At 36.3% G+C, this 22368-nt stretch overlaps 1 protein-coding gene across 1 annotated transcript; it reads left to right on the top strand.

The window, feature by feature from the left end:
• The first annotated feature begins 21139 nt into the window (after positions 1–21139).
• Positions 21140–22123, top strand: LOC481540 (mediator of RNA polymerase II transcription subunit 8-like). The gene is given in 2 exon segments (XM_038553278.1): positions 21140–21869; positions 21872–22123. Coding segments are annotated over 2 exon segments (909 nt in total). The 3' UTR covers positions 22051–22123.
• The last annotated feature ends 245 nt before the right edge of the window (positions 22124–22368 follow it).

The raw sequence follows: 22368 nt of genomic DNA, 5'->3' as shown, positions 1-22368 counted from the left end.
TAAATAGTGAAATTTACATTTCTAATATTGTAGTGATGTGTTAATCACTTGTCTCTATTTTAAAAGTTAATAGACAAAAGTATTAACATTAACTATGTCTACAAGAATTTGTTAATGGCTACACAATATAAAAAGAAGGAAATTGTGATAACAACACATATAATTATGAGGAAAAATAAGTGTAAACTATATGTATGTATCAAAGTTACCTTGTTTTCAGCTTAAAATAAACTTTTGTATCTGTAAAATATTTTATGTTGGCCTGATGGTATAGCAAAAACCTACAGTAGATACACAAATGATAAAAAGAAATAAATCATAGCATACAAATATGGAAATGATCAATTCATAGAGAAATGCAGCAAAAGAAGAAGAAAGGAACAAAACAGCCAGAAAACAATAATATGTCATTAGTAAGTCCTTACCCATCAACAATTACTTTAAATATAAATAAAGTATCCAATCAAGAGCAGAGTAGCTAAATGGATTTTTGGAAACAAAAACAAAAACCAAGACCCAACTATACCCTGCATACAAGAGACTCATTTCAGCTTTAAGAACACAAGTAGATTCAAAGTGAAGAGATGGAAAGATATTACATGCAGTGGGAACCAAAAGAGAGCAGTGAAAAACTCTAGCAAGAGACAAACATCATTAATAATGTTGGCTCAATTCACCAAGAAGATATCAGTTTTGAATGTATATGTACCAATATCAGAGCATCTACATATATTAGCAATACTAACATCTGAAGAGAGGCATAGATAATAATATAGTAATCTTCAATACCTTACTTCAAGTAATAGATCATCTAGCTGGAATATTAATAAGAAAATATGTTAAACTAGAAAAATAACTATATTAACTCAAATTTAAAATGTATTTTAGGGGTGTCTGGGTGGCTCAGTCAGTTAAGCATTTGTCTTTGGCTCAGGTCATGACCCTAGGGTCCTGGGTTTGAGTCCCAAACAGGCTCCCTGTTTAGCTGGGAGTCTGCTTCCCTCTCTGCTCTTCCCCCTTGTTCATGATCAATCTCTTTCAGATAAATAAATATAATCTTTAAAAGTTTTTATTAAGATTTTATTTATTTATTCATGAGAGACACAGAGAGGGGGTGGGCAGAGACATAGGCAGAGAGAGAAACAGGCTCCATGCAGGGAGCCCAATGTGGGACTCTATCCTAGGACTCCAGGATCACGCCTTGGGCTGAAGGCAGGTGCTCAACTACTGAGCCACCCAGGTGTCCTATCTTTAATTTTTTTAAGTATATTTTACATAAGTATCACTGTAATTTAGGTTGTCCACATAAAATAATGGAATGAACACATTGAAAGTTTACATAAATACATAGGAAAAAATCATTGGAAGTGAATCAATCCAATGGTACAAACTAGATTAGTTATGTGCTTATGTATAATATAAGAAATGACTGCATATGGCCCACGAGTGCACTATACTACTGTAGTGTAAATGCCTGACATTAAGCTTTTTGATTGTAGTGTAATTGCCTTACATTAAGCTTTTGATTGCTGAGGTATCCATTTCAAAGGCATTCATCTTGCATATGCACATTGTCAGCTGTATCCAACAGCTACTAGCAAAAACAACCAGGTAAGGAATGAGGCTGCCTATCCCCATGAAATTCTCTCTATCAAAAAGCACTGGGCAAAGAAGATGTGGTTTATGTATACAATGGAATATTACTCAGCTATTAGAAATGACAAATACCCACCATTTGCTTCAACGTGGATGGAACTGGAGGGTATTATGCTGAGTGAAGTAAGTCAGTCAGAGAAGGACAAACATTATATGTTCTCATTCATTTGGGGAATATAAATAATAGTGAAAGGGAAAATAAGGGAAGGGAGAAGAAATGTGTGGGAAATATCAGAAAGGGAGACAGAACATAAAGACTGCTAACTCTGGGAAACGAACTAGGGGTGGTAGAAGGGGAGGAGGGCGGGGCGTGGGAGTGAATGGGTGACGGGCACTGGGTGTTATTCTGTATGTTAGTAAATTGAACACCAATAAAAAAAAAAAAAAAAAAAAAAAAAGCACTGGGCAACCTAGATAACTGAGTTTGCATGACCTTGTTACTCCCTTCTCTTCACCCTAATTCCTATTCTTATGCTTTTTTTTTCCAAGATTTTATTTATTTATTCATGAGAGACACAGAGAGACAGAGAGAGGCAGAGACACAGGCAGAGGGAGAAGCAGGCTCCATGCAGGAGCCTGACATGGGACTCCATCCTGGGTCTCCAGGATCACGCCCTGGGCTGAAGGTGGTGCTAAACCACTGAGCCACCCTGGCTGCCCTATTCTTATGCTTTTTAAATTAGTTGGCAAAGCATGAACCTGCAAAACCTTAGACACTCTACCCTTGAGCCTAATAAGCAGAGTCCCAGATCCTCTCTCTCACTGTCTTTCTCTCTTACACACACACACACACACACACACATACACACAATCACTATCTCCCTGACAACCTCAATGTGTGGCCCTCAGGTATGCTGTGTACTTTTCTGGACCTTTGAGTATCAAATCTGGCTTCTCAAAGTTCCCTGATGGTTTTTGCCAAAATGCATCCTGCAATCATTGTAAGAATCATGAAGGCCTATCCAGCTATTACATCCAGCAGTCTGTGGGGGATTGCTCTGTGAATTATAGTTCACTCTTCAACCCCATTTCAAAATTGTTGAAGTGGCAATATAAAGCATGTAAGGGAATTGTGGTCCAAATATACGCTTCTTCAAAATATCTGTGAGTCCACAACTTGTACTCTATTCATTCACATATTCAGACAATAAATTGCCATGTGTCAAAGCTTTTAATAAAGTAAGCTTAACTATGGTAGCATACAGATTATTTTGACAATTTGCTTATTGACTTCCAGACAATATAATTTAAACTCTGGAGCTGATATTTAAGTATTCCAGCTTTTAATGTTTATTATTCTTTTACAAAATATGGGGCAGCCCATGTGGCTCAGCGGTTTAGCCCACCTTCAGTCCAGGGCATGATCCTGGAGACCCAGGATTGACTCCCCTGTCAGGCTCCCTGCGTGGAGCCTTTTTCTCCCTCTGCTTGTGCCTCTGACTCTCTCTCTCTCTCTGTGTCTCTATGAATGAATGAATGAATGAATGAATAAATAAATAAATAAATAAAATCTTTAAAAAATATATGTATAAGTCTTCCTCAGTGAAGAACCATGAACAACCACAGTGTCTTTAGTATATGAGCCTCTCGGCTGAGTTGCCTGAAACCTCTTTTTCATATTTCAGATGTTTCTCGCACATGGTCTGGTTGGGCCTAAGATTACATCTTCTAGCTTATTGCTTAAGTGTTCTGTAATATTTTGTAAAATTTGAGATTTCATACCTAGTTTTCATTTGACATCCTGGACGAGGTTTGGGATTATTTTTCAGTCCCTATAAACACAATTCATTTTGGTTCCAACTTGTATTTTACAGAGTTCATGATACTCCAGTGGCAGCTTCTTCCTTCTGCTCTTCTTTTTCCCCTTCATCCCTTTTTTCCTCCTTTCCTCCCTTCCTCTCTTTTTCTTACTTCCTTTATCTTCCCTCTTCATTCCTTCTTGCATAGAGTTTAAATTAAAAATGAACCTCCTTATTTGAAACACATCTGTTCTCTTTGTTATACCAGTACAAAGAGGTATCTCAAAATGCAGTTGTTTTGTTATTTAATATGTGATGGATTAGATATATACACCAAAATACATCAGAGAATTAAAAACATTGCTATTTGGTTCTCATTGCTTATTTCAAAGGTCTAATCAAGAAGTATTTATAAAACACAATAATTTTGTCACATTAAAATAACTAAGGAAAATATCCTTAGGCAAGGTAAATAAATTGCCAATTTTGTTCATGACTTGATCTGCCTGTGACAAAATAGTTCAGCTCTGATTTCATTGGAGACAGATTTAGTATAATTGTAAAATAAAAAATAAATAAGCATTTTATTAGAGAATTATTTTTAAAGAATAAATTATCTGTACTTCCTTTTCTATAGAAATCATTACTGAGAATTCATTAACTTTTTCATATGTACTATTAACATCCCCTGTTTAATAATTAAAATGTAACCAGGTATAGGGAATATATTTATCAAAATCTAGCTGACCATATTATCTTGTTTTCTATTATTTTTTATGGGAATATTTAAGTAAACAGATTGTTCCATTCATAGAGTGTGTGTGATGCATTAGTATGTATATAAATTTGTTAGCCCTCACACAGTCTGCAGCTCAGTTTTAATCTCTTCCAAGGTAAGGTTTTTGTTTACCAGTCTTTAGAAATTAATCACTGTCATTGCATTGTTAAGAGAAAAAATAATAAGACATTGATGAAGTGGCTACAATTTGTGCAGAGTGTATAAAAATTAGATTATGCAGAAACAGACCAAAAGCTTAAATATATTACTCCAATATGCTTTTTTTTCCTCTGCCTGCCAAATGAAAAGTGGTGTTCAAGAAGGAAAATAGATATCTCTTGCAAATACAAAATAGGAAAAATGCTTCCACAGTTATATTTCAAAGGAAACTCTTCCTACATATAATAGACACTCTGCTGCCTATTTCAAGAAAAATTGGTAAGGCAATAATAAGGTCATTCAAATTTCTATAGTATGACTTGCTGTTATTAATGTAGTGAAGGGTACATCTTTTCTAATTAATTTGGCAGAGGTGTGTTAAGAATCCAGATAGATGAAACATTTCTTTCCACTCAAGGAAAACAAATGACTACAAGCAAATTAGTTTTAAAAAGGTGACATTTAAAAATAGCAACACCCACCAGATTTACTTGTATACCGCTCCATGTAATAGCTTTTGATAATAAGTTTTTGTGTTTTTTTTTTGGGGGGGGGGTTGTGTGTGTGTGTGTGTGCTAACTTTGTACCAGGTACACTGTATTCATCTAATTTTGTTAACAATTCACTGAGGTAGGTTTTGTTTTTATCTCTCATTTTACAGATGAGTGGACTGAGAGTCAGGGAAAATAAGTAAATTGTCTAAGGTCACATGGCCAGAAAGCAGAGGATGGATAATGTGAATCCAGGAATGAAACTTTAAATCTTTGAGCAGTTGTCCTACTTTGCTAATCATTGGGGAAAATCTGTTTGGGGTCTAATACTCTGCCATTGGCATTCATTCATTCATTCCTTTTCCCATGTGGTAAGCATTTACTGAGCACTGACTATGTGCCAAACAATGAGCTAGGCTTGTGTGTGTGGGGGGGGGAGGGGGGTGGGTAGTTTGCAGTATTGTAAGGAAGATAATACATATATCAGTCCAAAATTGCAAGTGATTTCTAATTGTAATTCATTCTGAAAAGATTGAGGATGTATATTTGCATAGTTTAGCTAACTAACCCTGTTTCAGCACAGTAATGGAAATATATATCTGGCATAGGCTGAAGGTTTTGGATATTTTGGCTGGAAATGGGAATATCTCTTGAGCAGGGAGAGTATGCTGCCCCATATTCCAGGGTAAGCAAGAGAAACAAGTAACATCCAAACTACCGTGTACTAAGAGACAGAGAGTAAGAATGAAATCTTCAGTCAATGATCAGAAACCAGAAACAGGGAAGACAGAATTAGGCTAAATCCAAGCTCAGAAAGATTCTCTTGACTAACTTTATACACTGTAGTGTATATATATATAGGAGAAAAAGTGTAGCTAGTTGTAAAACATGTTATAAGTAGGTTATGGCTAAGACCCTGAATCACCTGGACCATTCTCCATTTAATATTTTCAGATTATTCCATTTCCTTTCCTTTATAAATGACCGTGTTCCCTTGGGGTCATCTTATCTTGTTATAACACCTTCAGCACATTCTTTGCTTTTAATTTCTCTTGATCTATCTCCATACCTCCTTCACATTCAAAGGGCTCCCTGATAAATCATGCAATTCCATATTTTTAAAGTTTCTTTAAAAATATCTAAACAATGTTTAAGATTATTTAAAAATAAAGCAAGAGGGGCAGCCCAGGTGGCTCAGTGGTTTAACGCTGCCTTTGGTCCAGGGCTTGATCCTGGAGACATGTCGGGCTCCCGGCATGGAGCTTGTGTTTGCCTCTCTCTCTCTGTCTCTCATGAATAATAAAGAAAATCCTAAAAAAGAGAATTATAGCTCACAAATATAAGCTAAGAACCAGGTGCTAAAACATAAGCTGGGTGACTGACTGCTAAAATAAAATATTTAAATAGGACCCAAAATCTTCTAACATAATGGAAAAAATTTTGAGAGCACAATCATAGGTCATACCAAGAACCAGGAAAATCACAACATAAATGAGAAAAGATATTCAATTGGTTCCAATAATGAGACGAATCTTATGATGTAATTCTCTGATAAGGAATTTAAAATACCTATGATTAACCCCCACCCTCCCACACACACAAACACTTCACATACATATTCTCTTGAAAGAAATTTTAAAAAATGAAGGGCTTAGCAAAGTACCACATTATAAGAAAGAAACAAATGTTAATTACAGAATGGAAAAATATTATAAAGGAATAAACCAGACTTACCAAGTGGTTTAGAGTACAGAAAAAAGAAGATAGAATCAATGAACCTAGGGAAAGAACAATAAAATTTAGCCAATGTAAACAACAGAAAGAAAAAGACTAAATGATAAAATTTAGAAAGACTCAGATATCATGGGAAATACACAAAGTCCAACATTTGTATCATTGGGATCCCAGAAAGAGAAAAACAAGAGACTAAGTTGAAGCAGTATTTGAAGAAATAATGGTTGAAACTTCCCAAATTTGACAAAAGACAAAATTTCAAATACAAGAAGCTGAGTGAATCAAGGTAAGAATCTCACAGAAACTCACTTTAAGATACAACAAAAGCAAAATTTGGAAGTAAAATATAGTTAGATGATAGATATATAAATGATAGATGATTGATAGATGATAAACTGATAGATGATAGATAGATGATGATAGATAGATAGATAGATAGATAGATAGATAGATAGATGATAGATAGATGATAGAGAAATTAAAAGTAGCCAGAAAAAGTTATGCATTACTTGTAACAGGAATACTGTTTCAAATACAGTTGACTGTTGAACAATATGGGGATTGACCAATATTAGCAGACTTTTTTTTTTACTATAGTATAATACTATAAATATATTTTATCTTTCTTATGACATTCTTAATAACATCTTTTCTCTAGCTTACTTAATTGTAAGAATAGAGTATTAATAATAGGTATACAAAATATGTGTTAATCAATCATGTATGTTATTGGTGAGGCTTTGGTCAACAGTCAACTATTAGCAGTTATGTTTTTGGGGAATCAAAAGCTATAATCAAATTTTCAACTGCAAATTTTCAACTAACTTTTTGCTGTTTAAGATCAACTATAAGTATATCTTTCCTATCTGAAATTATGGAAACCAGAAGAAAAAGCTAGAAGAAGAGAACTGTCAATAGTGAGTTCCACAGCTTCCAACATTGTTCTTTAAAATTGAAGGGGAAATAAATAGTCCCAGATAAAGGAAAAAGTTAATATGAATTTCTTGCCACATTTATTTGGACACTTTTTAAAAATCTATTTAGGGATCCCTGGGTGGCGCAGCGGTTTGGCGCCTGCCTTTGGCCCAGGGCGCGATCCTGGAGACCCGGGATCGAATCCCACATCGGGCTCCCGGTGCATGGAGCCTGCTTCTCCCTCTGCCTATGTCTCTGCCTCTCTCTCTCTCTCTGTGACTATCATAAATAAATAAAAATTAAAAAAAAATAAAAATAAAATCTATTTAAATTCAATTAATTAACATATAGTGTATTACTAGTTTCAGAAGTAGAGTTCAGTGATTTATCAGTCTTATATAACACACAGTACTCCTTACGCCCTGTGCCCTCTTAATGCCCATCATCCAGTTATCCCATTCCCCTATCCATCTCCCATCCAGCAACCCTCAGTTTGTTTCTTATTATTAAGAGTCTCTTATGGTTTGTTTCCCTCTCTGATTTTATCTTGTTTCATTTTTCCCTCCCTTCCCCTATGTTCTTCTACTTTGTTACTTAATTTCCACATATGAGTGAAATCACATGATAACTGTCTTTCTTTGATAGATTTATTTTTCTTACCATAATACCCTCTAGGTCCATTCATGTTGTTGCAAATGGGAAGATTTTGATTTCTTGATGGTTGAGTAATATTATTCCATTATATATATAATATATATATATAATATTGATATTATATATATATATATATATATATATATCATATTTTCCTTATCCATTCATCTACTGATGGACATCTGGGCTCTTTCCATAGTTTAGCTATTGTGGACATTGCTGCTATAAACATTGGGGTGCAGGTGCCCATTCAGATCACCACATTTGTATTGTTGTGGTATACACCTAGTAGTGCAACTGCTGGGTGGTAGGGTAGCCCTATTTTCAAAAATTATTTAGGAATCTCCAGACAATTTTCCAGAGTGGCTGTAACAGCTTGCATTCCCATCAACAGTATGAGAGGGTTCCCCTTTCTTTGCATCCTCACCAACATCTGTCATTTCCTGACTTGTTAATTTTAGCCATTCTGACTGGTGTGAAGTGGTATCTCATTGTGGTTTTGGTTTGTATTTCCCTGATGCTAGTGAGGTGGAGCATTTTGTATGTCTTCTTTGAAGAAATGTCTGTTCATATCTTCTGTCCATTTCTTGATTGGATTATTAGTTCTTTGAGTATTGAGTTTGGTAAGTTCTCTGTAGATTTTGTATACTAGACCTTTATCTGATAAGAAATGTGCAAACATCTATTCTATTCATATAGGGCATGAATTCTATCTATTATTTCCCCCTAGTTCTGGAGTTTTGCAGTTCTGTGTGATTGGTAAACTTAGTATTAGCTGGATATTCTTGCCAATCTTCTGGGGAGGGGCCTGTCTCACTGATTCTCAGGTGTCTTTGTCTGGGTGGAATTGCACTGCCCTTGCCGGGGGTCAGGCTTAGTGTAAGCAGCTCCAGACTGCAGTATGTAGCTTTTGTTCCCTGAAGGCTTTCTGTGCCACTTTAAAGAATGAAAGTAATCATCGTGGCACCCTGATGTCCAGCTCCAGAGGTGAAAAATCATGGTCCCCACTCTTCAGTACACCCTCAAGGAAAAGCAGACAATTGCTTTTGTCTCTCTGGTTTCTGTCTTCACTCTGTGTTCACCCAGCCTTTGATCAAGCATTTTTATCTCGGGCACATAACCCCAATTTAGTCTCAAAACTTTGCAGACCCCTGCACCCTTCTCTCCTCTTGTGGTACGGAAGGGAGTCTCACCATGGTTCTCCTGCTTATTGGGCCCCTGCTTGGAGACCAGTTGTCCAAAAACCTTGCTAGGCTTCATGGTTTATGGGAACATTTTGGTGAAAGCCCACTCCTGGGCTTGATAATTGCAGCTGGCTTCTCTACTGGGATGCGTGGAAACTCTGCTGCACTCTGGCATCCCTGGTCTTCCTGTAACCCTGGAAATCCTAAGACCACCTTGTTCCATCTAGGATTCCTCCCCCTCACAATCCCCACCACCACCACCACCTCACAGTCTAAGCACCTTTCAGGCAAGGATGTCCCTCACTGAAGCAAACTTCTGAAAGTTCTGGTTTTGTGCTGCATTGCTTTATCACTTTCTAGTAGCTGGCTTACAGAGGCCCCCTACCCCCACAGTTTATCTTCTCATATATCATGCCAGATTGACTTCTCTGCATTTCCTATCTTGCAGAAAGTGGTCACTTTTTTAATTGTAGAATTGCAGCAATTCTTTTCCTGGATCTCCAGTTGAATTCACAGATTCTCAGAATGATTTGATAGCCATCTACCTGAATGGACCAGATGAAACTAGAGCCTCCTACTCCTCCACCATCTTCCCTCTCTTCCTGTCCCTATTTTGACACTGTAATCAATTATTTGGAGCTGAATTAAAATAAATACTATAGTTTTTAATTTTTTCATATACCTGTAAACCTCTGGGGTGCCTGGGTGGCTCATTTGCTTAAGAGTCTGACTCTTGATTTCAGTTCAGGTCATGATCTCAGGGTCCTGGATCCAGCCCTGTGAGGGCTCCATGCTCAGTGAAAAGTCTGCTTGAGGATTCTCTTTCCTTCTCCCTCTGCCCCTCCCCCTACTCATGCTCACTTTCTTCCTCTCTTTTAAATAAATGAGTAAGTCTTTAAAAAGATAAAATAAAATAAATACTTGTAACTTCCTTTCCTTCTCTCTTTTTCTTAATTTAATATTTATTTTTATTGTTAACTTTTAGAAATGGGAGGGGCAAAGAGACAGGGAGAGAATCTTAAAGAGGCTCTACACTCAGTGCACAGCCCAAAGCAGGGCTTGATCTCAAAATCTTGAGATCATGACCTGAGTAAAATTCAAGAATCAGATGCTTAACTGACTGAGCCACCCAGGCATCCCACTCTTTCTTTTTAAATTTTAAATAAGAGAAGCAAATTAAAACATTTCTGTTTGATTACTATATAATTTCATTTGCTCAATTTGCATTTATGTGTCTTTATACTTTTCATTATTTTGTGTAACTATTTCCTGTGTAAAGACATGTACATGAAATTATCTCAAAGGAAATCAAAATAACAAATCAAAGAAAAATTATCTTGTAATGAATATAAACTTCCATTCAAGTTTACAATACTTTTGGGGAAAATATAAACTTAAGTAGATTACAAATATATGCCCTACACTTGTAGCATTAATTAGGATTTACAGACATTTTCTTAGTCAGTTAAGATTCCTCATAACAGTCCAAAGTAGAAGTTGCAATGCCACCAGAGGGAGCAAGATGGTTTAATAGCAAGAATTTGAGCCTTACTTAACCAGGTAAGTCTGGCCTAAATTCTAGAACTAATGCTTACTAGTCTGAATAGTATTGCACAATGACTTTAACTTCCTTTTCATCATCTCCTTACTAGCAAGTTAGAAAAAAAAAAAGTATTTGTTTTCTTTGTTGATAATATTACACAATAATTTCTATAAATTTATACTGAACATGGCACCTAGCATATTTCAGATATCCAAAATGAATTGATAAAGAATAAACAAATGATGAAACCTAGTCTCAGAAAGGTTACCAGACTTTCTCAGTCATTATAATAGAAAAATGATATAACTGGCACTAATCTGAAATAACCATGGTTAACTTTAGCTCTTTTCAACTGTAAGAAAAATAGAAATTATTATTTCTTTTCGAACAGTTAATAATTTGTTAAAGCCCATTTGAAAGCAGGTATTGAGCAACTACTTCTGTCTTAGTCATCTTTGGATCACAAAATTAGCAGAGTTCCTTAGAGACAGAAATTTTATTTAACAAATGTTAAATTCATAAAAGAATGTATTGCTTTTTATTTGGGGATCACTATATGCAGTTGTACTTCTTCATTGAGAATCTTATACCCAAGCAAATACTTGCATCCTTATTTTGAATCACTTGAAATCTAGTAAAATGTAGTACCCAAATTCACATTGAATAAAATTAGAATGTAATTCTATAACATAGTCCGTTTTTACATAGTATGTAGTCATTCATGAAGGCAGATAAATGTACTGCCTTTTGCGATCTTCTAAATATCCTACTGATTTTCTTACAATATTATTGCTCTTATAAGAAGTTTTAGGGTTCATGTAACTACATATAATTTCTCCCTTCAAATTGCACTCATGCAGTGCAGGATTTAAATTGGCACTACATGCATCATTTGTCATGGTTGCTTTAGGATTAAATCTCTCTACATGGTGCCTTAAGAAATATTGCCAACTTGGCTTCAAGGTTATAGAGTAGACTCTTGGTGATTAGAATTCTGCAGGAGTGGTTGAAAAATAGATATCAAGATATCCAGTTGTTGGTATAATAGGGCTCTTCTGAAATGTTAGAGACCGCCACAGGTAATGTACAAAAAGCATTAAACATTTACATCCAGGATGGTGTAAGGGGTTAATTCTAAAAGGCTGAAGAGATTTGTAATGCAAGAGAGTTGTACTATACAACATGTTAGTTGGACAACCAAAAATAATTCAACAAAAAGAGAGAATCACAAAATCTAACTCTTCCATTTGTATCCATAATCCCTAGCATAGTGGTTGTGACATGGAAGGACTTAATAAAAGTTCAGGAATGTGTCATGGATTAAACTTTCCAATTATCTTACATTTTCTCAAGTCATTTTTCTATTTAGTTTAGAATGAATATTCATTCCTTGGCACAGATTCAGCATTCTGTGTAGGAATTACACAGTATTTTTTTTTTGTAAAATGAACAAAATATTAATACAAAATATCTATCAACATAATCATTGATAAGTAGTCTATTCTTTTTTAGTGCCATGAATGAGTAGATCCAATCCGATCTATTTCTATGATATGTTCTTTATTTTGAGTCAGGTTTCTATTATAATAGGAAGGTTTAGAAATTGGTTACTTAAAAAGCATTTTATAAAATGCAATACTTAACATTCTAGTAAAGTTTAGGGGACAATTGTTCTTGGCAAATTGATATGGTCATTTTTCACCAGATACATTCATCTTTGTATCAAAAATATTGTATTATGTTTTTCCCCCATCCCAGCAAGGAAAAGCTGAACAGTCCTAAAAAGTAATAAATCTTTCTGGATTCATAAGAGAGGCATGGTCATAGGGCAACACTCTCACCTCAAGATTGGAGAGATGCATCAATATAGGGACTCAAGTCTTACCAGAGCAGACTCACAAGCAGAAATTCCACAGAGGAACCAGAATCTAAGTAAGAAAATCTGAACTGTAATGGAAAAATTGCTGAAAGCTCAGTGAGGTCTGAAAATTAAAAACTCCGGGGGGCCTCAGCCACATGAGGGCCCCCACATCTACATATGATTTATCTCACGGAGCTCAGTGAGGGTCCTACAGTAAATATCAGGGGAAAATCCCCTTAGGCTTCTAGCAGGAGCAGGAGAAAAAAAAATATTTTGAAATATGCCATAGCATTCTGTTCTTAATAAGGCCTGCCTCCAGGGGAAACAAATAAAGGAGAGTCTAAACTGCCAGAGACTAAGCAGCCTGGGGAAGGGAAATCCCCAACTCCAGTTGCAGCCTAATATGTGAGAGAAGGGATATACCCACCTACAGCCCATGGTAGCCATCCTGCCAACCTAAAGGGGGTAAAAAAAATGAGGAATACATGTACAGTTTATATTCCAGCGGCAGAAGGTCATTAAAAGACTAAGATTTTATCATAGGACTGACTATGGAAAGCATTTGCATGTACACCTTCACCATCACAATATTAAAAGCCTATGTACATTTTTTTTTTTACCTGTTACATCCTTTCCGGCTAGCAAGAAAAAATTAAAAGCCATATCAAGAGGCAAAAACACAGTTTGAAGAGATGAAGCACCAGAACCAGACATGTTAGTAATGTTGGAATTATTAGAACAGGAATTTATGACAATTATGATTAAAATGCTAAGGGCTCTAATGGATAAAGTAGGCAACATACCAGAATAGATGGATAACGTAAGTAGAGAGATTGGAATCCAAAGAAAGAACAAAAGAGAAATTCTATAAGTGAAAATTACTCTAACAGAAAAGAAGAGTGAATTTGATGGGTTTATTAGACAGGGTACAGCTGAGATAAAAATCTCTGTGCTGAAGCACACATCAGCAGAATCCTTATAAACTAAAAAAGCAAAGAGAATAAAGATTGAAAAACAAAACAAAACAGAATATCCAAAGGCTGTGAGAACAACAGTAAGAGGTGTACCATACATGAAAAGGGAATACCAGAATGAGAAGAGAGAAACAGGAATCCCTGGGTGGCGCAGCTGTTTGGCTCCTGCCTTTGGCCCAGGGCGCGATCCTGGAGACCCGGGATCAAATCCCACGTCGGGCTCCCGGTGCATGGAGCCTGCTTCTCCCTCTGCCTGTGTCTCTGCCTCTCTCTCTCTCTCTCTCTGTGACTATCATAAATAAATAAAAATTAAAAAAAAAAGAGAGAAGAGAGAAACAAACAGAATGTTTGAAACAACAGTGACTGACAATTTTCCCCAAATTAATGTCATACATCAAACCATAGATCCAGGAAGTTCAGAGAACACATAGTAGGAAGATGCTCCAAAACTATACCCAGACATATCATCTTCCAATCACAGAGAATCAAAGTCAAATGATCTGAAACATGCCCAGGGAATTGATGAGGAGGGGACGGACTTTACCAATAGAGGAACAAAGGAAAGAATTACATTTGGCTTTTCAGAAACCCTGTAAGCAAGAAGAGAGTGAAGGGAAATATTTGAAATGTGGAGAGAAAATATTCATCAACCTAGATTCCTGTAAGCTTTTAAATTATCCTTCAAAAGTGAAGGAGAAATAGAGTTTCTCAGACAGAAAAATTGAGTGACTTTATTGCCAGTACACCTGTCTTGCAAGAAATATTAGAAGTTCTTTATAGAGAAGGTAAATAATACAAGTCAGAAATTCAGATCTACATAAAGAAAAGAACATCAAAGAAAAAACAAGGGAGAGTAAAATGAAAGATTTTATTTCTCTAACTTTAACCAATCTAACAAATAAAATATTATTCAAAATAATATTAGCAACAATTGCTCAGTAATGTGTATTCTAAGTATGTATATATAATATTCTAAATTTTATGTAATATTCTAAAATATAAGTGAAATGACTGACAATGATGGTACAAAGATGGGAGCAAGAAATTAGAATTATTTTGTTTTTACAAGGTACTACTATTATCTTTGAGGTTGTATACTATTATTTGAATGTGCACTTGGATTACCTATAAGTTTATAATGCAAAGTATAGGGAAACCACTGAAAATAATAATAATAATAATAATAATAATAATAACTATAGCTAAAGAAGGAGATAAAATGGAATCATGATGTTCTCATTAAAAAGCAAAACAAAACAAAAAGACAGAAAAAAAGGGACACTGGGTGGTGGCTCAGTGATTGAGCATCTTCTTTGGTTCAGGATGTGACCAAGTTCCAAAATAGGCTCCCCTCTGGGAATTCTGCTTCTCCCTCTGCCTGTGTCTCTGTCTCTCTGTGTATCTCTTATTAATAAATAAATAAAATCTTTTTAAAAAGGCAGAAAAATTTTGGAAAACAAAAATAGGAACAAAGGTAGTAGATAGAAAACAGTAATGAATGTAATAGATATTAATTAAATTATGTCAATACTTTGAATTTCAATGGTCTAAATATTGCAATTAAAAAGATTGTCAGGGGGCGCTTGGGTGGCTCAGTGGTTGAGGTCAGGTCGTGATCCTGGGGTCCTGGGATCAAGTCCCACAGGGAGCCTGCTTCTCTCTCTGCCTGTGTCTCTGTCTCTCTCTGTGTCTCTCATGAATAAATAAATAAAATCTTAAAAAAAATAAAAATAAAAAGATTGTCAGAGTACACCAACAAAGACAAAAAGAGATAAACTATATGCTGTATACAAGAAGTCCACTTTAAATATAAATAGATATATAGACTAAAAATAAATGGATGGGAAAAAATGTACCATGCTAGCACAAATGAAAAGAAAAAAATAGCTATATTTATTTCAGACAGAGTACATTTCAAAGTGAAGAATGTTATCAGGAACAAAGAAGGGTATTATATAATGACAATGAGGTCAAATGTCCAAGAAAACATAACGAGTCTTAGCATTTATACACCTAACAAGAGAGTACCATAATTACATGAGGCAAAAAATTCATAGAAATGCAAGGACAAATAGATAAATTCAATTGTCATAATTAGAGACTTCAATGCCCTTCTCTCAACATCTGATGGACAGATCCATCAGACAGAAAATCAGGGAGGACATAGTTGAACTTGAAAATATCATCAATTAATATATAAAATTGATTCTAAATACTACTTCATCCAATAACAGAGGAACACACATTCTTCTCAAACTCACATGGAATGTTCACCAAGACAGATGCACATTGTGGACCATAAAATAAACCTTTATAAATTTAAAAGAATAGGAAGCATTCAGATCTGGAGCTTAGATGGTGGAGTAGCAAGAGGACCTTAGGCTTTCCTCATCCCTTGAGCTAAATAAATATCAAAACATTCTGAATACTAAAGAAATCTGAGGACTGATAGAAAAACTGCACAACTAGAGGGAAAAAAAGAGGCCACATCATGGAAGGTAGGAGGTTTGGAGACATGGTTTGGGGCAGAAATGAGTTGTGGGTGTTGTGAGGGGAGGGACTCCCGGTCATGGAAAGAGAAGACAGAGAGAGAGAGAGAAAGAGAGAGAGAGAGAGATGAACACAGGGGATCCCAGAGGGAAATACTTCCCCAAAACAATTGACTGGGAAAACAAGAGGTGCTGATTTTCATGAGTTTTTACAACCAGTGGGGCTCAAAGATTAGAATGTAGAGGTCCAAAGCATGAGTGATATGGAGATGTAAAGGTGCTACAGTGCTCTGGAGAAGGAGGTCATATAGCTCAGGGGTCAGATGGCACCATCTGAGGATCCCCTGGGACTCACTGGGAGACACAGTTCCCCCTTCTTGGAGTGCATCTGGGAGAGGAGGCACTGACTCTCAGGGACTAAAGAATTGGAAGGCACCATTCCCCCCGCCCCCCCCGTCCCCCATCATAAACCAACTTCAAGAAGCAGCACAACAGCAACACTGGCAGCCTAAACTGCTTACCCCAGGCTCATGCCTCTGTACTCTCCTAGGACTGCTTTTCCGAAGGCAAGTGTCCCTGAAAACCAGTGCAGTGGGCCCCCACCCCTAGAATACCAGTACAAACTCACCCCCTGTCCCACCCCTGTTCTACTCTAGACACATCATGCCTACTGACCATAGAGTTCTGCAAAACTTCAACTCTAGTGAAAATAGCATCAGGTCTCTTCTAACAAGCAGAACTGAGCACACCCAGTCAAAATTTGCCACACTGGTGGAAGTTCAAACACCCTCCACTGCAGACACGGAGAAACTCTTCAGAGGACTGGCCTGAAGTAAAGATTACAGACCAAACACAGCAGCAGAGTGCCCCCCACATACCTAAGACACCTCTTGAAGCACCAGGCCTTGACAGTATATGACCTCTTCTTCGTAAGGCCGGTACTCTCACGAATAGGAAATGAAACAGGCTTTCCTAACGCATAGAAGAGACATAGACAAAATGTAAATATGGAGGAATTCAACAAGAAAGGGAAAACAAGAAAAGGACACAGCCATTGATCTAAACAAAACAGACATAAGTAGAATACCTGATCTAGAATTTAAAGCAACAATCATAATGCTCCCTGGGCTTGAGAAAAGCATGTGAGACACCAGGAAGTCCCTTACTGTGGAGATAAAAGACCTAAATACTAGTCAGGCCAAAACAAAAAATGCAGTAGACAAGATTTGAAACTGTCTGGGTGTAATGACCACAAGGATGGAAGACTCAGAGGAACAAATAAGTGATATAGAAGACAAAATTATGGAAAATAATGAAGCTGAAGAGGGAAAGAAAAATATTAGATCACAAATATAGACTTAGGGAACTCAGTGATTCCATAAGTTGTAATAACATTCGTATCATGGGAGTCCCAGAAGAAGGAAAGAGGAGGAGTAGAAAAGAGAATTGAAGGGGAGGTAGAAAGCTTATTTGAGGAAATTGTGGCTGAAAACTTCCTTAATCTGGAGAAGAAAATAGACATCCAAATTCAGGAGGCACAGAGAACACCCATCAAAATTGACAAAAAGCAGGTCAATACCAAGACATATAAGAGTTAAATTTACAAAATATAGAGATAAAGAAAAAAAGCCTAAAAGTAGCAAGACAAAGGAAGTCACCAATTTACAAGAGAAGACAAAAAAGTTTAGCTGCATATCTTCCACAAAAATTTTGCAGGCCACAAGAAAGTGGCACAATATGTTCAAAATGCTGACTGGAAAAAATATACAGCCAATAATATTGTATACAGCAAGACCTTCATTCAGAATATATGGAGAGATAAATGGTTTTCGAGACAAAAATTAAAGGAGTTTATGAACCCTAAATCAACCTTGCAAGAAATATTAAAAGGAAAGAATGAAAAGAAAGACAGAAAACAACAAAGATTTGGAAGGAACAGACAAAGTCTTCAGAAAAAATTACAAAAAAAGTAATAGAATGGCACTAAATTCATATCTATTAATAATTAATCTGAACTTAAATGGACTAAATGTTCCAGTAAAATGATGTGGGGCATCAGAATGGATAAAAAGCAAGACCCATTTATATACTGCCTAAAAGAGACTCATTTTAGACCTAAGGACCCTGTAGATTGAAAATGAAGGGATGGAGAAATCTTTATCATGCAAATGGATGTCAGAAGAAAACTGGAATAGTAACATTTATATCAGGCAAACTAAATTGTAAACCAAAGACTCTAACAAGAGATGGAAAAGGGCACTATATCATAAAAGAGGGGTCTATCCAACAAGATCTAATAATTATAAATATGTATACCCCCAACTTGGAAGAACCCAAATATATAAAACATAACAAACATAAAGGAACTGATTGATTATACTACAATAAGAGTAGGGGACTTTAAACCCAACTTACATCAAGGGACAGATGTTCTAAGCTGGAAATCAACACAGAAACAATGGCTTTGAATGACACACTGGACCAGATGGACTTAACAGATGTATTCAGAACATTTTATCCTAAGGCAGCAGAATACACATTTTTTTCAAGTGTATATAGGATATTCTCCAGAACAGATCATATACTGGGTCACAAATCAGGCCTCAAAAAGTATAAAAAGATTGAGATAATGCCATTCATATTTTCTGATCACAACACTATGACACTTGAAGTCAATCAAAAGAAAAAATTTGGAAGATCACAAATATACAAAGGCTAAAGAATATCCTACTAAAGAATGAATAAGTCAAGTAGGAAATTAAAGAAGAATGTAAAAAAATATACATGGAAACAAATGAAAATAAAAACACAACAATCTCAAACCTTTGGGATACAGCAAAAGCAATCCTAAGATGGAAGTGTATAGCAGTATAGGCCTACCTTGAGAAGCAAGGAAAATCTCAAATATACAACCTAAACTTACACCTAAAGGAGCTAGACAAAAAAAAAAAAAAGGCCATGAGCTAGCAGAATAAGGAAAATAATAAAGATTAGAGCATAAAACTGGACAGCAACATATAAAGGAATGAAATTGAACCACTTTCTTACACCATACACCAAAATAAATTTAAAATTGATTGAATTTCTAAATGTGAGATAGGAATCCATCAAAATTCAGACAGTAACGTCTTTGCATTGGCCTTACCAACTTCTAACTAGATGCATCTCCTAAAACAAGGGAAACAAAAGCAAAAATGAACTACTGGGACTTCATCAAGATAAAAACTCCTGCAGAGCAAAGGGAATAATCAACAGAACTAAAAGGCAACCTTCGGAATTGGAGAAGATATTTGGAAACAATGTATCTCATAAAGGGTCAGTATCCAAAATATATAAAGAACTTATAAAACTCAATACCAAAATGAATAATCCAATTAAAATGGTCATAAGACTTGAATACACATTTTCTCAAAAAGAAATTAAAGGTGTCTTACAGACATATGAAAAGATGCTTAACATCATTTATCATTAGGGAAATACAAATCAAAACTATAATGAGATATCACTTCACACCTGTCAGAATGGCTAAAATTAACGTAGACAACCACAGGTATTGGTGAGGATCCAGAGCAAGGGGAACCTTCGTTGATTTACATCGCCTGTTGGTGGGGATGTAAACTGTTGCAGCCACTCTGGAAAACAGTATGGACATTCCTCAAAAAATTAAAAAATAGAACTACTGTATGATCCAGCAATTGCACTACTAGGTATCCATCCAAAGGATACAAAATACTGATCTGAAGGGATACATACACCCCAATGTTTATAGCAGCATTATCAACAATAGTCAAATTATGGACAGAGCCCAAATGTCCAATGACTGATGAATGGATAAAGAAGTGTGTGTGTGTGTGTATACATATAATATATTATATATTCTATATATAATATATCAAATATATTGGAATATTACTCAGCATCAAAAAGAATGAAATCTTGCCATTCACAATAATATGGATGGAGATAGAGAGTATTATGTTAAGTAATATAGATCAATCAAAGAAAGACAAATACCATATAATTTACAATATGGTTATATGGTTATAATCTGACTATATATGGTTCTAATGTGGCTATATAATATGATTGCATAAATTCCACTTTTATATGGAATTTAGAAAACAGAACAAATAAACATGGTGGGGAGAGTCAAACCATAAAACAGACTGTTAACTACAGAGAACAAATTGAGAGTTCCTGGAGGGGAGGGGAGTGGGAGAGGATAGATCAAATGGGTTATGTTAGGGGTATTAAAGGAGGCACTTATGATGAGGACTGGGTATTGTACGTATGTAATGAATCACTAAATTCTACACCTGAAACTAATATTATACTGTATGTTAATAAAAATAAAAATAAATAAAATGAAATGAAAAAAAAAGCAATAAAAACTTGAAAAATGAATAGTCTGGCTATATACTAACATAAAAGTAAATAAGTAAAGCCAAGCTTGATTTTACTTATTAACAACAACAACAAAAGGTTATATGATCTCTGATGTTCAAATTTCAAAGTTTTATTTAACACATTTCAGAAGGAAATCAATTATGTTTTTAATTTTTTCAATTTAAAAAATACATATGGAAGAATTATAAAAACAAAACAAAAGCAATCAAAATCTGAACTCATCGATACAGAATACAGACTAGTGGTCGCCAGAGGAAGGGGAGAGGGGGATAGGGATGGGCAAAATGGATGAAGAAGATTAAAAAGTAAAAACATCCAGCTGTAAAATAAGTAAGTCATGGGATATAACATAGCCTGGTGGCTATGGTTAGTAATACTGTATTATGTACTGAAAGTTGTGAAGAGAGTAGATCATAATGTTTTCAGCACAGGAAAAAGAAAAATAAAAACCTGTAACTATGTATGGCCATGATGTTAATAAGCATCATTGTGGTGACCAGTTCAAAATACATATGAATATCAAATCATATGTTGTACACCTGAAACTAACATAATATGCCAGGTATACCCAAATTTTTCAAAATAAATAAAGATAAAAATGAGTTAAATAAAAGATGTAATTATCTGGTCGCAGCCGCCGGGGCCATCACCGCTATCACCCTGCAGAGGGAGGAGAAGCAGCTGGAGGCATCATTAGATGCACTGCTGAGTCAAGTGGCTGATCTGAAGAACTCACTGGAGAGTTTCATATACAAGTTGGAGAACGAGTATGACCGGCTGACCTGGCCGTCTGTCCTGGACAGCTTCGCCTTGCTCTCCGGACAGTTGAACACTTTGAACAAGGTCTTGAAGCATGAAAAGACACCGCTGTTCCGCAACCAGGCCATCATCCCCCTGCTGCTGTCCTCAGACCGTGATGAAGATCTCATGCGGCAGACCCAAGGACGAGTGCCTGTTTTCAGCCACAAGGTGGTCCCTGACCACCTGAGAACCAAGCCTGACCCTGAGGTCGAAGAGCAAGAGAAGCAGCTCACAACAGATGCTGCTCGCATTGGTACCGACGCAGCTCAGAAGCAGATCCAGAGCTTGAATAAAATGTGCTCGAAACTTCTGGAGAAAATCAGCAAAGAGGAATGGGAATCTGAGAGTGGAGGTCTCCGGCCAAACAAGCAGACCTTTAACCCTGCAGACACCAATGCCTTAGTAGCAGCTGTGGCCTTTGGGAAGGGGCTATCGAATTGGAGGCCTTCTGGCAGTAGTGGTCCTGGCCAGCCCGGCCAGCCAGGGCTGGGCGGATCCTTGCTGGAGCCTCAGGATTACAGCAAGTACAGATGGCGGGAGCTGCAAGCCAACAGCAGCCACTGCTCAGTGGGGTGCAGATGACCCAGGCAGGTCAAACAGGGAAAATGCCAAGTGGAATAAAAACCAACATCAAGTCTGCTTCAATGCATCCCTACCAGTGGTGAGTGTGGCCGGCAACTTGGCCCAAAGCTGGACTAGATGGGTACAATAAAGAGAACATGGGCTTTCAGTGCCAGACAGGTTTCCAGCTGCACCACTGACTAGCTGAGTGACCTTGGGCAAGTGACCTGATTTTTCTGAGCCTGTTTTCTTTGTAAATGGTGGTGATACCTACCTCATAGGGTTGTTGTGAGGACTGAAATGAGAAAATGAATGTAAAACAGTACAGCCTATGAAATAATGAGCATTCAATAAATGATAGTTTCTACAGCCAAAAAATAAAAAAATAAAAAAAATAAAAAATGTAATTATCTCTGTTTTTA

The sequence above is a fragment of the Canis lupus genome, chromosome 11, assembly GCF_011100685.1.
Source record: "Canis lupus familiaris isolate Mischka breed German Shepherd chromosome 11, alternate assembly UU_Cfam_GSD_1.0, whole genome shotgun sequence".
NCBI classification, from domain to species: domain Eukaryota; kingdom Metazoa; phylum Chordata; class Mammalia; order Carnivora; family Canidae; genus Canis; species Canis lupus.
The sequence above is the reverse complement of the archived record's forward strand: the minus strand, read 5'-3'. Positions and strand labels throughout refer to the sequence as shown.